The sequence below is a fragment of the Thamnophis elegans genome, chromosome 7 (genome assembly GCF_009769535.1).
Source record: "Thamnophis elegans isolate rThaEle1 chromosome 7, rThaEle1.pri, whole genome shotgun sequence".
NCBI lineage: Eukaryota > Metazoa > Chordata > Lepidosauria > Squamata > Colubridae > Thamnophis > Thamnophis elegans.
This window is the reverse complement of record NC_045547.1, coordinates 32,373,461-32,386,571: the sequence shown is the minus strand read 5'-3', so window position 1 is coordinate 32,386,571 and position 13,111 is coordinate 32,373,461. Positions and strand designations below refer to the sequence as shown.

General features: G+C 36.4%; 1 protein-coding gene across 5 annotated transcripts in view; it reads right to left on the bottom strand.

The window, feature by feature from the left end:
* Window positions 1-13,111, bottom strand: part of TNRC6B (trinucleotide repeat containing adaptor 6B) — a 139,906-nt gene that overhangs the window by 23,220 nt on the left and 103,575 nt on the right. For 4 of the 5 annotated variants that reach the window (XM_032221208.1, XM_032221209.1, XM_032221210.1 and 1 more), the window contains 7 exons: window positions 10,546-10,591; window positions 9,738-9,886; window positions 6,588-6,758; window positions 5,820-5,945; window positions 2,082-2,213; window positions 1,575-1,682; window positions 801-972 (listed from right to left, as the gene is read on the bottom strand). In XM_032221208.1, coding sequence (XP_032077099.1) covers window positions 801-972; window positions 1,575-1,682; window positions 2,082-2,213; window positions 5,820-5,945; window positions 6,588-6,758; window positions 9,738-9,886; window positions 10,546-10,591 — 904 coding nt within the window. The remainder of the gene's footprint in view (window positions 1-800; window positions 973-1,574; window positions 1,683-2,081; window positions 2,214-5,819; window positions 5,946-6,587; window positions 6,759-9,737; window positions 9,887-10,545; window positions 10,592-13,111) is intronic. The other variant, XM_032221212.1, reaches the window with a different exon arrangement.

Below are 13,111 nucleotides of genomic sequence, written 5' to 3'. Positions count from 1 at the left end.
TATTTTCTCTAATCTCCCTTTGAAGAGCTCACAATGGATTAAGAAGATGTCAGGTTTCATTCCTCACTAGGAGCATTTACTTATTGAACATTCTTTGGAACCAAAACACAGAACCTTTCCTTTTTATTTTGTATTGCTCAGGGCTTGAACACAAAACATCTCATATATAGAATAACCTGTATCACAAACAGGTAGAATTTAATGAAAATATGAGTGTATTTATATTGTGGAAAAATCATAACAGTACATCATGCATAGAAATTTATAGTGTATACATCCATTAACTAGACATCAGAGTATACTTTCTTGACCGTTACTGACTTTTTTTGTTTCTATTATCTTAGACATACCATTATTTTCATGAGAAAACACATAAAATTAAATATTTATAAAAGGTCATATCCATAAATATATCAATATAAAAAGCCACTGTAATATTTAAGAACTTGCACAGGATTCAATAATTAATTGAAATTTAATTCCAAAGTGTTTCCTAATTAGATTTTTGAACCATATGAATGACTATAATGATACATGTCCTAAATCACCTGTTTACATCTTTGTACAAATAAACTATTTATTAAAAAGTCCAAATTAAGCAAGATAATTTTAAAATAAAGCAAATATAATGCTAGGTAATGCTAAGTAGAAAAAGATACCAAAGCTAGAGTTTCATGTGATATGGCAAATTTCAGTAAAGAAGCAACTTGAGCAAATCAAGCATGTATATACTTGATGTTGTAATATTATTATGTAACAATGAAAAGAAATAATAAATTATGTATATTTACAATGTTTACCTGAATTATATCCAGGAATCTGCCCTTTGGTTGACATATCTGAGAGACCCACATTTAGACCACTAGATACAATATTGTCTAAATGAGGCTTAGGTCCAACTGGATGGGATGGAGAATGTTTCATGCCTGGCTGTCTTTGCTGTTGTTGAAGGGCATTTACCATACGGGCAAGCTGCAGTTAAGGAAACAAACAAAAATTGGTTGACCTCAGACATAGGCAATCTGGTGTTGCAAAGGTATTTTTGGACTATTTTGTATCAAACCTAAAAGCAAATGTTTGTATGATTTTTTAAATCAAAAATCCCTATTCGTATATTAATACAAACAAAGGATTATGGTTCAAAACATTGTTTTTAAACTTTCCAAGTTCATGAGATTCTAGGCCATTTTGTTTAAAAAAATGAATACCTAAAAAAAACAGGGAGGAAAGGGAAAGAGTATTAAGATTAAGTATTTATTTTCTCTTTCAAGTAATACATCCATTATTGTATAATCTTAATAGAATGTCTTAGCTTGAGCATGATGGTAATTATCATTACTATATGCTTCTCAGTTACTTAAAGAAATTCTTAAAACCAGTGCAACGTTCAATTTATTTCAATATTAGATCTTGGTTTTACTGAGTATTGAAAAAGTATTGACAATATTTAAAAATATTTAAATGAAAGGTAGTGTGGCCTTCAATTATGTTCCATGGAGGAAATACTAGATAAAATAAAACTTAATAATTATCTTTCCTGATTAACTTGACAGATTTCACAGGTCACACATTACCTGTTGTTCCTGTTGTTGTCGTACAGCTTGAGAAATCTTTCTCTGATTTTGTAATAGTTGTTGTTGTTGCTGCTGCTGCTGCTGCTGCTGGAGGAGCAGTTGACAGGCCTTCAATGCAAATGAATGAAGGAAAGAAACTAATTTACTTTGCACAAGCTTAAATTGGACAGTGTACATTTGTATAACAAAAATAAACAAAAACAATTAAAAACATTATCATAGAAGAGCCTGATGTTTAATACCAATTTATCAAAGGCTTTACATAATAGAGTTATTCTTTTTTAATGATATCTACAGTTTCAAATTTAATGTTTGGAAAACTATTGTTATCCACTTATTACTAAGGATTTGTCCATATGCATAGGTCTATGTCTATATATGTATTTCCTACAACATATATTTAAAACACAACCACAATAAAATTATCTCAAGTACACCCCATGTACAGGAATAGGAATGGGGGAATAAGAAAATTTAGTCAGACATCATATGAGAACAGCTACTTACAAGCTGAAACTGAGGAAACTGTGGAAGTTGGCTCAACATAGCAATTTGTTGAGGAGAAAGTTGGGGCCCCATATTGAAAAGGCCTGGATTCAGACCACTGTTAGGAAATTGCTTAAGCATGGATGCAGAAACCTATATGAAAAGAGGAAAAAACACACACCCAAATTTCCAATAAAGTAATAGAACAACAAAATCATTTATTTAGAAACACTTATAAATCCAAATTACTTTAGTACTTTTAAAAAAATGATACACCAAATTTAGCCAAACTAAAGTGGTAAGAGCTCATTCCCCCCCCCCCCATTAGGTATTGTTTTGGGGATTTATTGAGGTTTATGCCAGCATACAGGGTTGGTTTCCTAATACTCAGTCACTATCATTTATAGTATACCCGTTTTCACTTTCTAAAATGTAAGACCACTTTTCTTCCTAGGAGGAATTGCTGGAAGGCAGCTCACCACTGAATTATTGAAACCTGGCAGGAATAGTTAACTGGGCTGAGGAGAGGTTGTGGATTAATGATTCCACATCCACTATATTAAGGTAAATATATTTGAAAACGTAACATAAAATTGAACTATTTTTTTTATTATGGGATCTAAGTCACTCATGAGTTTTGAATTTTGATCTGCAAAGATTGGGTAAATGAAAGACACAAGGAGGCGTGGTCAAGAATTTCAATCCAGTCCTTGGGCAGTGTAACAGAATTTAACCCATGCTTGGACTCTCCAAGCAGTACACAGGAGAAAAGCTGGACAGTGGATTGTATCTGATCAGCTCTAGGCTCAGAAGAAGAGCTACCCTTGAATGAGAAGATGTATTGGAAAAATTGTTCCAGGGGAAGGTATACAGATCTCTTCTGGCCCAGCAACTTCAACCCAATCCAGTGCCTAGGCAACTGGATTGCTGGTGGTCTCAGCATCATAGATAAATCTCAGGATCACATTTGTCCACAACTTGCTGGAGTGAACACACGTGGCATGTATTACTCAGTCCTGGTTAGGAAAAAGCGATGATGTTGCCTCTCTAAAATTTGTCCCTCCAGGTTTTGGTACTGCCTCCATCTTCAAACCAAGGGATGTAACATAGTAATAATTGTTCAGGATATTCTGGCAGTGGTCAGGGGTTATAGTGTAATATAGGGATAATTTTGAACAGCAGAAAGAAGAACTACAACCAAGACAAGTCAGACAAAAGAAATTTGAAACTGAAGCAGAAATGTAACTTGAGAAAGAATCTCAGGCTTGACACTCTCTTCATCTTCAAGAGAACTAGAGAGGATCAAGTCTGAAATGCAATTACAAGAAATTGTATTTTTTTCGTCTGATCATCGTCTTGGATGCAGGTCTTCTTCCTTTCTCAATGTTACACCTACCCTGTTAAGCAACTGTTCCAATGACCAGGTCTTTAAGTGAAATGCCACCATTTCATTCAGATAAAGTTATCTCATTCTAGCATACATTGATATTAAATGCATAAAATTTGGTTGTAAATGTGTGCAAGCATTGGAAAATGATTTTCTAATTACCTTTTATTATCGTTAAGATAACTTAGGTAGTCACTAAACAAGGAGTATATTGCTAGAGTATATTCCTACAGCTTATTATAGGGGCCCAGTTTTAAAGGTGATGGACTGTAAAGCCGTGACACTGGGCCATTGGGTTAAATTTTGGTCTATATTACACAATTTGCTACAAGTCTCTTCGTAATTTCTTGGATCTCCTCTTGGGGCTATTGGTGGAATCCCTCAATTTTTACTATAAGGTACTTCAATTACTGTGGGTGGATGGATTCTGGGAGGTCTTAGGAGTCTATAGCCACCATGAACATGTCACAGATAATCTTGGGCATGATACACACAATGTCCAGATGTTAAATTTAGTGTTTACTTCTCAGCAATCTTTGTTATGTTGCCTCTTGGTTATTAAGAGAGTCACTGCTTACAAGAGTCTTCAATTGATGGGAAGTCAGACTATGATGGTCACTCTAGGCATTACATACATCTAGTTGGATTTCAGACAGCACCTGATTATTCTCCGGTACCTGGAATAGTTTGCTTTTAACCTACAGAATCCTTAAAGGCTTGGTACCTAAAGATCTAACTTCAGGTAGAACTGATCCATTTAGTTTGCTCATCCCAAAGGAGGATGCTCAGAATAACTAGTTGTCTCCTACAATATAATGCTTTTCTAGTTATATCCCAATTATGGAATAACCTGCCTCTGGGGATTTAAATATGCCCTCATTTGGTATTTCAATTTTTTTTGTTTTAAAATTTAAATATACACAAACAGTTTGGGTATTTAAAATCAATGTTTTAATGAGAAAGCTGAATTATAATTAGTACGGATAATTAAGGACTTTTTGACAGCATGTTGAAACATTATGGTAGACAAATCTATCTTTGTCAAGGAAATTTCTAGATAGAAAAAAATAGCAGCTAGAATGATAATGCTGATAATGCACCGATAATGCAAGTTGATAAAAATTTGGATTTGAATTGTAGACAAATACATAGATAATTAAACCAAAGAAAACATTTTATGAATAAGAAAATAGTTGTTTCAACTGTGGAGATTATTCAAAGTTAACTTAAAATGTTAGTATAAACTAAAATACAGGGCCATTACTTTACTGCTCAGTATACTTCAAGTATCACAACAGACCTCTAGCAGCCTGTCAATTGGAAGTAACTATAGCTATTGCACCGAACAGGCACTTATTGTCAGGGAAGTGAATGCAGTGGACTATTGCAGACTTTAACTGCTACTAAGCTCTACCTCTACAACAAAAATAAGAAAAGACTACACTAATCTCACTGTTTGGAGAGTCCAACCTGATGCTTAAGGACTGGAGCTCCTCAACTGCATCCTTTTAGGCGACTGAGTTTTTTAAACTGGCCTCTAAAGGGAGCAGCAGGCGTGGCTACACAATCTTTAAACTCAGTCCTTGGGCAGCAAGCTGAAGTTAACCATGCTTGGACTCTCCAAGCAGCTCCTAGGAGAATAAACACATTCAACATCTTGAGTTCAGAACTGCAATAGAGCAGGGGTGTCAAACTCAAGACCTGGGCACCGTATCTGGCCCAGAGGGCTGTCCTTGAAACAGCGAAGACTTGGCCCGTGGGCTGCCCTTGAAACAGCGAAGGACCAACCAGTGGTGGCTTGGTTTTCACTGGCAGAGGGCTACAGGACGCCATCCAGGCCAAAAATGGGCCCTGGAAGCAAAACAAAACGATAAATGTTTCCCTTTTTCCATTTGAGCATCCAAGAAGGGATAGGAAAGGAAAAAGGGAAAGACAAATAAAAAGAAGGAAAGAGAGCAAGGAAGAAGAAAAAAGAATGAAGATGGAAAAAAAAGAAGGAAGGAAGACCTTCCTCCGCTGGAGACAATGGATCCCCCCAGCCCTGCCCGGACCACCACAGGTGCTCCCGACACGAGTCATGATGAGCTGGCAACACTCACCCCAGCCACACCCACCCAGCCCCCAAGGTCAAACGCAACCCTGATGTGGCCCTCAATGAAATTGAGCTTGACTCCCCTGCAATAAAGCAACTTTGCTGCTTAGAATTAATGAGAAAGTGAGTGCAACTATTACTTGGCTTTTAATAAAATCATATAGAGAAAAGGCAGACTGAACAAAATTCTACTTTTACATTTGTTTAATTGTAACCTCTTATATCAATCTGCAGAGACCAGTTGTAAAATTATTTACGATCAAGTTTTTATGCTACTTACCTGGGGGGAAAGAAACTGAGGAGGCACTTGTGCCCGAATATTGGGGGAAGGGTTTAGCGGCTGCACTGGTGGGTGCATCCCTCTCGATTGTGCTGTGCTATTTCCAAACAGACCTTGATTGCCACCCTAAAAACAGAACAATAACTATGAGTTCAACTGTATAAATACTTTATATGTAGTCACTAATTATTATTATTCGTGGAATATTTCAATGTGCAGTTATGTGCTACATTATTTGGGGCATATGAATGCTGATTACCTTAAATTCATTCTGCTCTGACTAGCCTTTTCCAACTTTATCCCCTTCCGAGAAGCTGATTTCATATCACACTCATTTCTTTAAAAGTAGAAACAAAAACATAATAGCCCTCTTCATTTGGAATCTAGAAAGACTTCCCTGCACAAATTTAGTCTGACTTTTTAGTTTCAAGTTACATTTTCAGAACAAGAGGAAAATAAGCTTTTCTCGTAGTGTTTCCCAATAGTCTGTTTACTGACTCTAAATAAAGGTTTGCCGTAAGGTGTTAGTAAGAAGTCAAGGGAACAAGAGCAATGTACAGAATTATTAGAAAATGGGGTTAAGGTGAAGAGAGAGAAAAAGAGTGATTAAACATTAGGCTCTTGAATAGGTATTGATTTATTTTAGTATATTCTCATAAACAAAACACATTTTAATTAAAAATGTGTCAGGAGGAAAAAAAACCACTCTCCAAAATGAATATAGGATATAGCCAAGCAGTAATATAACTAACAATGTGATTTTCTTACTTGTCTAGCAGCGAAGTTTTGGGGGTTGAGCCCTGAGCCGATTGCCCCAAGGCAGACGTTTGGTAATGTGGAACCAGAGGGAGATAGCTTGTAGTTGGGAGAAGGGGAGAAGGGAGAGCAGGGAGCCTCATCCCCAAGGCACCCATCTTGATTGGAGAAAGGCAAAGTCAGCTGAAGCAGTTGTTAGCCAATCAGTAGCAGTTGAAGGTTAGTGAAGCAACAGAATGCAAGAAGAGAAACAGCAACAGTGAATGATCAAAAATATATAAAATGTACTTGCTTAGCATTAAAAGGACAGTTTCTACTAGATTATGCTACTTATTTTGAAGATGTGGTCTAAAAGGAGACAATCAAAACAAACCACCACATTATTAACTTTTTTTTCATGGTTAATGCCAAAGTCATAGAAAAAAAAATTCAATGAAAGATATAAATATCTCTGATTTCTGGAAAATTCCATTTATATTTTTGAACAATTTACCCACTGCCTCAATTCCCATGGATCATATACAGATTATAAGAACAAATGTTCCTTTTTGGCATATATACAATTAAGTAACACTTAGAGCAGCTGACACAAATACAGAAAGTCCTTGGATTACCATCTTAATTGGGACAAGAATTTCTGTTGCTAAGTGATAGAGTTGTAAAGTACGATGTCAGTTGACTGCAATGCTTAGCTACAGTAATCCCTGCACTCCCCATTATGGTTGTTATGGAAGTTGCTTGCAACTTCCTGTCAACTTCTAACAAGTCAGTGGGGAAGCCATTAGAAAGTTGCAAGTTCCAGGCAGCTCTCAAATAAGCTGGGAGACAGATAAGAGGCTGCTGCTGAGTATGAGGTTGGCCTGGGGGTGGCTCCTGCTGGGTGATGGAGTGTGTATAGGTGGCTATCAGGATGCAGTGAAGCCGGGTGCACATATGATCAGAGTAGGGCGAATATGGCATGGTGGCTACTGGGTGCATGTATGGCTGTTGAGATGTGGTGTGAGTGTGACTGCTGCCAGGTGGGAGAGGGTGTGGGGTGGCTCCCACAGGTGGGGGAAGATGCTTTAGACACACACACAAATGAGATCTTTGAAGATTACCTACAACACTATCAGAGAGCAGAACAGAACTGAAAAACTGCTTCAAGAGTTTTTCCTGAAGGAAAAGCCATATGCTGAACGTAGAAGGTTCCAAAATGAAGAGAAGAAACATCACTACCATCTGTTTCAGATCATAAAACCCAGGCAGTCTCATTGACTGTTCATATACTGGACTAAAAACCCAGGAAGGAGATAATTTGAATCACATTTCAGAAACCACATCGCTAGTAAGAGTTTTCCAAAAGATCTTAGCTCTGTCCTCATCAGAGAACCTACTCCCTTATTCATGCATGCCAAAACAGGTACACAAAGAAGCAGATGAACCAATATAAAAACTTAGTCTATTCTTCAGCCAAAAATGATCTTGCAAAATGCAGTCAGAGCCAGGCAGAATATAAAAGCTCAGGTGGAACTTAGACTGTAGTCTTCTGGCCTTGGGTATTACTGTATTTTTGGACTATAAGATGTACATTAGCTCTAGAGGAGGAAAACAAGAAAAAAAATCTGCCTCGCTGTATAAGACGCACAGACATTTCCACCCACTTTTTTTTGGGGGGGGGGAGAGAAAGAGCATTTTATACTCTGAAAAATATGTATGTCTGTTTGTCTGCCTAATCATGTTAATAACATCTGGTAATACAGATTAATCTCTGTGCTAGTATCTGTAACTCTGTCAATTTCAATATCACCTATAATTAATTTGTAATTGTAAAATTTTGTGAGTAGCATAAGATCAAAACCAATTGATCTTATACAACTATTAATTACTCTCAATACTAGAATAGAAAAAAACACAGCCAAAATTACAGAAATGTATCACCAATGAGATATAACATATTTCTCAATATTGCAAATATATTGAATTCAGCTTAGTGAATTAATCCTTTATTTATTTGTCAAATTTGTATAGCCACCTATACAAATGCGATTCTGGGCAGAGTTCAACAATCAAATATAAAAACAAGGAGTATAAATACATAAATATAAAAGCCAGATTAAAAAATAAATTTTGTAAAAACAAATCTACAACCCCTCAGTAAAGAGAGGATAAGGATGGGTGCCTAGCAATAGAGTCATATGTATTGAGAGCAGAGTGTGTTTAAATCTTCTGGGAAGGGTAGGGCTGTGAGAGGGAATAAAGGTATGCCATAAGATGCCAGACTTCTCACTTGGGTCAAATGTCAGAGATTGTGACTATGGATAATGAATACTTGTCTGAGATTTTGTTGAATGTACTAATTGCAGCAGACCACATGGGGAAAAAAAAACAAATACAGAAAAGAAAGATTGGATATTTGGCTGATCCTACCATATAGGTGGCTAGTAGATATGCATGTTTTCCACAGAAAGGTAGGGACCTAACTAAGAATGCAAGTATGTCACTCACAGGGGAAAAAAAACCCTTGGAAGTTTCTAACTCTGATTCTGGAGCTAGTGTAAGGAAGATATACCACTGGGTGACATTCCTAGCTCTGCTGTAGGAAAATGCTGCATATATCATGGGCAAGATTAATACTGATAACTAGTTTAATCCTCCCCTTATTATAAAACTTTATATGAAAAGTTACGGAATGGAAAACATAGTTGACAACCCTGGCGTTTGGATTTGAAATGTAAGAACAAATAGTAAATAGATCTAAATATAGGTGATCTGATCTTGTACAGTAGATTTATTTATAGAAGTAAAGATGTTGTTTTAATCATGAATAAATGAGGGCTGAAATATATGACAGAAAGTATAAATTGGTTGGTATATATCAGTGGATATATTCTCAAACTATTTATTAAACTTTTTTATAACCCCATCTTGCTTAGATGTGACTCTACAGTAAGATTTTAAGATAATAAATGAACTTATTTACAACCACACACATAAACATACTGAGCCTTCATAAAAAGAACCCTTTTTCCAAATAACTAATGTAAACACTATCTTCTATTTACACCTTTTAAACATTATTTCCCCTGTAATTCTTGTATTTAAACATGACTTTTTACCTATGAAAGTTAAAACAAGAGGAACAGCTTTTATTTTAGATTATCATAAAAAAGTATGTCTTACCTTTTCAAAATAAGGCCCACTATCTGGGTTTCCCATATCTTTGGAGCTAGGAGGACGAAAACCAGATCGATTCTTTCTCATTATGTCATGAAAGTCTCCAAGATTCATTCCTCGTTTGTCTACATCAAACTTCTTATCTTGTAGACCACCTGAAGAAGTACGAAACATGTATTCTTGCCAATTACCATTATGCATTATTGTTAATTGATAAAATGCTACTAAATTAAATGATTTAAAACTTATACAAAGTTTCCCTAAAATCATGAAACAATATCCTGAAATGTCCACAAATTTGTTATGAATAAAAAATATCCTATACTTTTTCCACAGAAAAATACACAGTTGAAATGAATGTGTAGGTAATGGGATTTGGCATTGACTAGCCATTAAAGCCCTGACTTTTCCTGATTTTGCATGGATAATAAACTAATTTTTTCTCTCTCATTACATGTAAGTGAAAAATATCTATAGCTAATAACAGAGGTTTTATATTAGAATATCAACAAAATTTCAAGAATTCTCAAATTTTTAGCAGAATGAAACCAAATTATTGCTTCCCCAAAATTCAGTACAAAAATAAATAATTATTACTATTCATACTCCATCAGCTATATGTGTTTCCACTTCAACTCAGCTCTTTCTTTTTTTTTCTTTTTGTCCATCATTATGTGGAAATTACATTAACGATGTACAGTTATTCAAAAAGTCTAGCCATATTGGCATTAAGCTTGCAATATTGCTCAGTTATATTTTTTAAAATGTTATGTACATAAAGTGAAACTGCTTCCTTGTGCTATTAGATACATACCTACTGATAAGTCCATCTTATTGCCTGAAGTATCTTCAGTTTGATTCTGGAAAAGAAAAGAACAGTTCTCAGAAAACTCTAGCTTGGCATACTTGAAAAGAGACGTTCCCTGAAGATGGGCTCCAGCATGAGTCCAAAATCTCAGAAGACAAAATCTGTGATCCTGGTGATTGACCCAGACTGGATCCTGCAACATTATCCTGGGACACATACATTCATCTTCATTTATGAAAAACAATGTATCTTTCTGTGCAGTTTATTTTTACTACTGAAAATGTGTCCAAAATATTGCAAGTGTCTAAAAAAATCACAAAGCTAATCGGAAAACTAATTGGCCAGCCTCTTCAGAAACAAACCCCTGTTGTTAAGATATTATATGGGTTAGAATGTTATATCATTTTAAAGAAAAATCTAGATTTAATATGTACTGCCAAGTACAGCCTTTGTTTGGCAATTTGGGACTAAATGTTTTTTTAATTTTTAAAAGACACAAATCTATAGAGCTGCAGTAATTATTATTTGAGTTCCAACTAAAATCAATGGGCTATCTACACCTTAATTTTGAATGGCAAAGTCTCAGGAGCAGGAATATATATATATATAAATATAAAATATATATTATTATATTAAAGCACCATAATATCTAATTCTCCCATTTGAGATTTATGCCACAAAGGATTAGGTCCAGAATGATTAATATGATTAATCAGCCAGTGGGAAGATCTTCAAATACTTTATTTAAAATGCTCCAAATGGCACGCCCAACACAAAAGTCAGAAAGAAAAAAAAAAAAAAAAGGGGGGGGGGAGAGAAACAGAGAACCAAAGGGAAAGATAATCTAGCAAAATAATGCTTGTGATAACCTAATAAAGATTAGCACTCTATATGGAAAGGGAGATGCCAAACTGGCTTAAAAAAAAGACTGAGGAACAACTATTGATATATGCTAGATAATGCCAAAGAAGACAATAAATAAATATGTACTTCATGGATTATAGAAAAGCCTTTGATTATGTTCATTTATGTACTTACAGCAATGGGAATTCCACAACATATGAAACCTGTACCAGGTCAAGAAGCCACAATACAGACTAAAGATGAACAAATTAACTTCATATCAACAAAGGAGTGAAACAAGTCTGCCCGCTTGTTCATTTATTCACTCTGTATGCAGAAGATATATTCTATACCTAAAAAGATGACAATTGGGCAGGCATTCCTGGTTACATTTTATGGAAATAAAATAAAGAAGGAGGATAGGAAAAAATGCTTTGGACTCTGGTGTTGAAGACTTCTGATAACACCATAAATAGCCAACAAAATAAACAAGTGGATCATAAAACAAATTAAACCAGAGTTCCTACTCATGGTATCAATGAACAGGTTCAAATCATAATGAGACATAATGTTAAGAACTGGCTCTCTGGAGAAGTCTATAATGCTTGGAAATATGGAATAAAAAAGAAGAGGCTGACTGAAGACAGCTCCCATTGGTTCAATAACTGTTCAAAATTTTGACAGCACTAAAATAAATCTACTACCCATGCCTGAAATTATGGCTGTTACAACACACCCAAGTCACTTGATCAAAATTTGGGCAATCCATAACGTAAATCGCCTACCTATTTTCCCCCTGCATCTCTGCCCTTATGGCCAACCTGCAAAGTGGCATGTGTCAGTGGTAGTGCCAGGACTGGAACTGAAATGGAAAGTGACTTTAGCAGTCTCAGCCTGCTATCACTGCCCCCAGGCACCTACCTCAGCTGCAGTGCTGCCTCTATCACTAAGAAATGCCACTTCAAACCCCACACTGCAGTCAATCATCACAGAATCACTGTGCAAAGCCGCAATTACCCCTACCACCTGTGATCCATAAGCCCTATTGTGTCCAGCTGACCTTTGCAGTTTTCCTGGTGTTGCTGACAAGGCATGCACCACCTGATTGCACTGTATGTAAGCTGGTTGCAGGCTATGTCTGACCGTCTTCCCAATGCATTCTTCAAGCCCCTCATGTCATTCATTTTCCAAATAGAACGTCCCATACTTGTGATCATCAGAAAACTTCTGAGTTCTGAAGCATCATTAAAATGGGTTACCTGCCATTTTCCAAATAGTACACCCATACCCAGAAACTTTCCAAAAGATTGTGAAAATGGGGCACATGGTTCAAAGAATAAACAGCATGAGCAACTTGGAGAATGGCACATGTGGCCTCCAGAAGAAAGCCCTCAGTGGGTAGCAGTTGCCTTACAAAAAGTAGAGTGAGGCCAGTTATGCTTCATCAGCAGCAGTAGGAAAACAGTGAAGGTCAACTAAGCACAATAGGGCCTATGGATCATAGAAAGGCTGGGCTGGGGCATGTTCCACTGTGCTGCTGGGTCAGCAGAGGATTCCAGGGAGGGTTGCAACTTTGTCCTGTGTTATAATTCAGGGTTTCTTGTAGTTTGAAAGCTGTGACATGCCAAGAAACCCCTGAATTGACTACAGACTGTAGTGCCAGATGAAGGACGACGGGGATGCCCATGTCGCTGCCCTGCAGACGTCTTCTATAGGGGCCTGGGAGTCC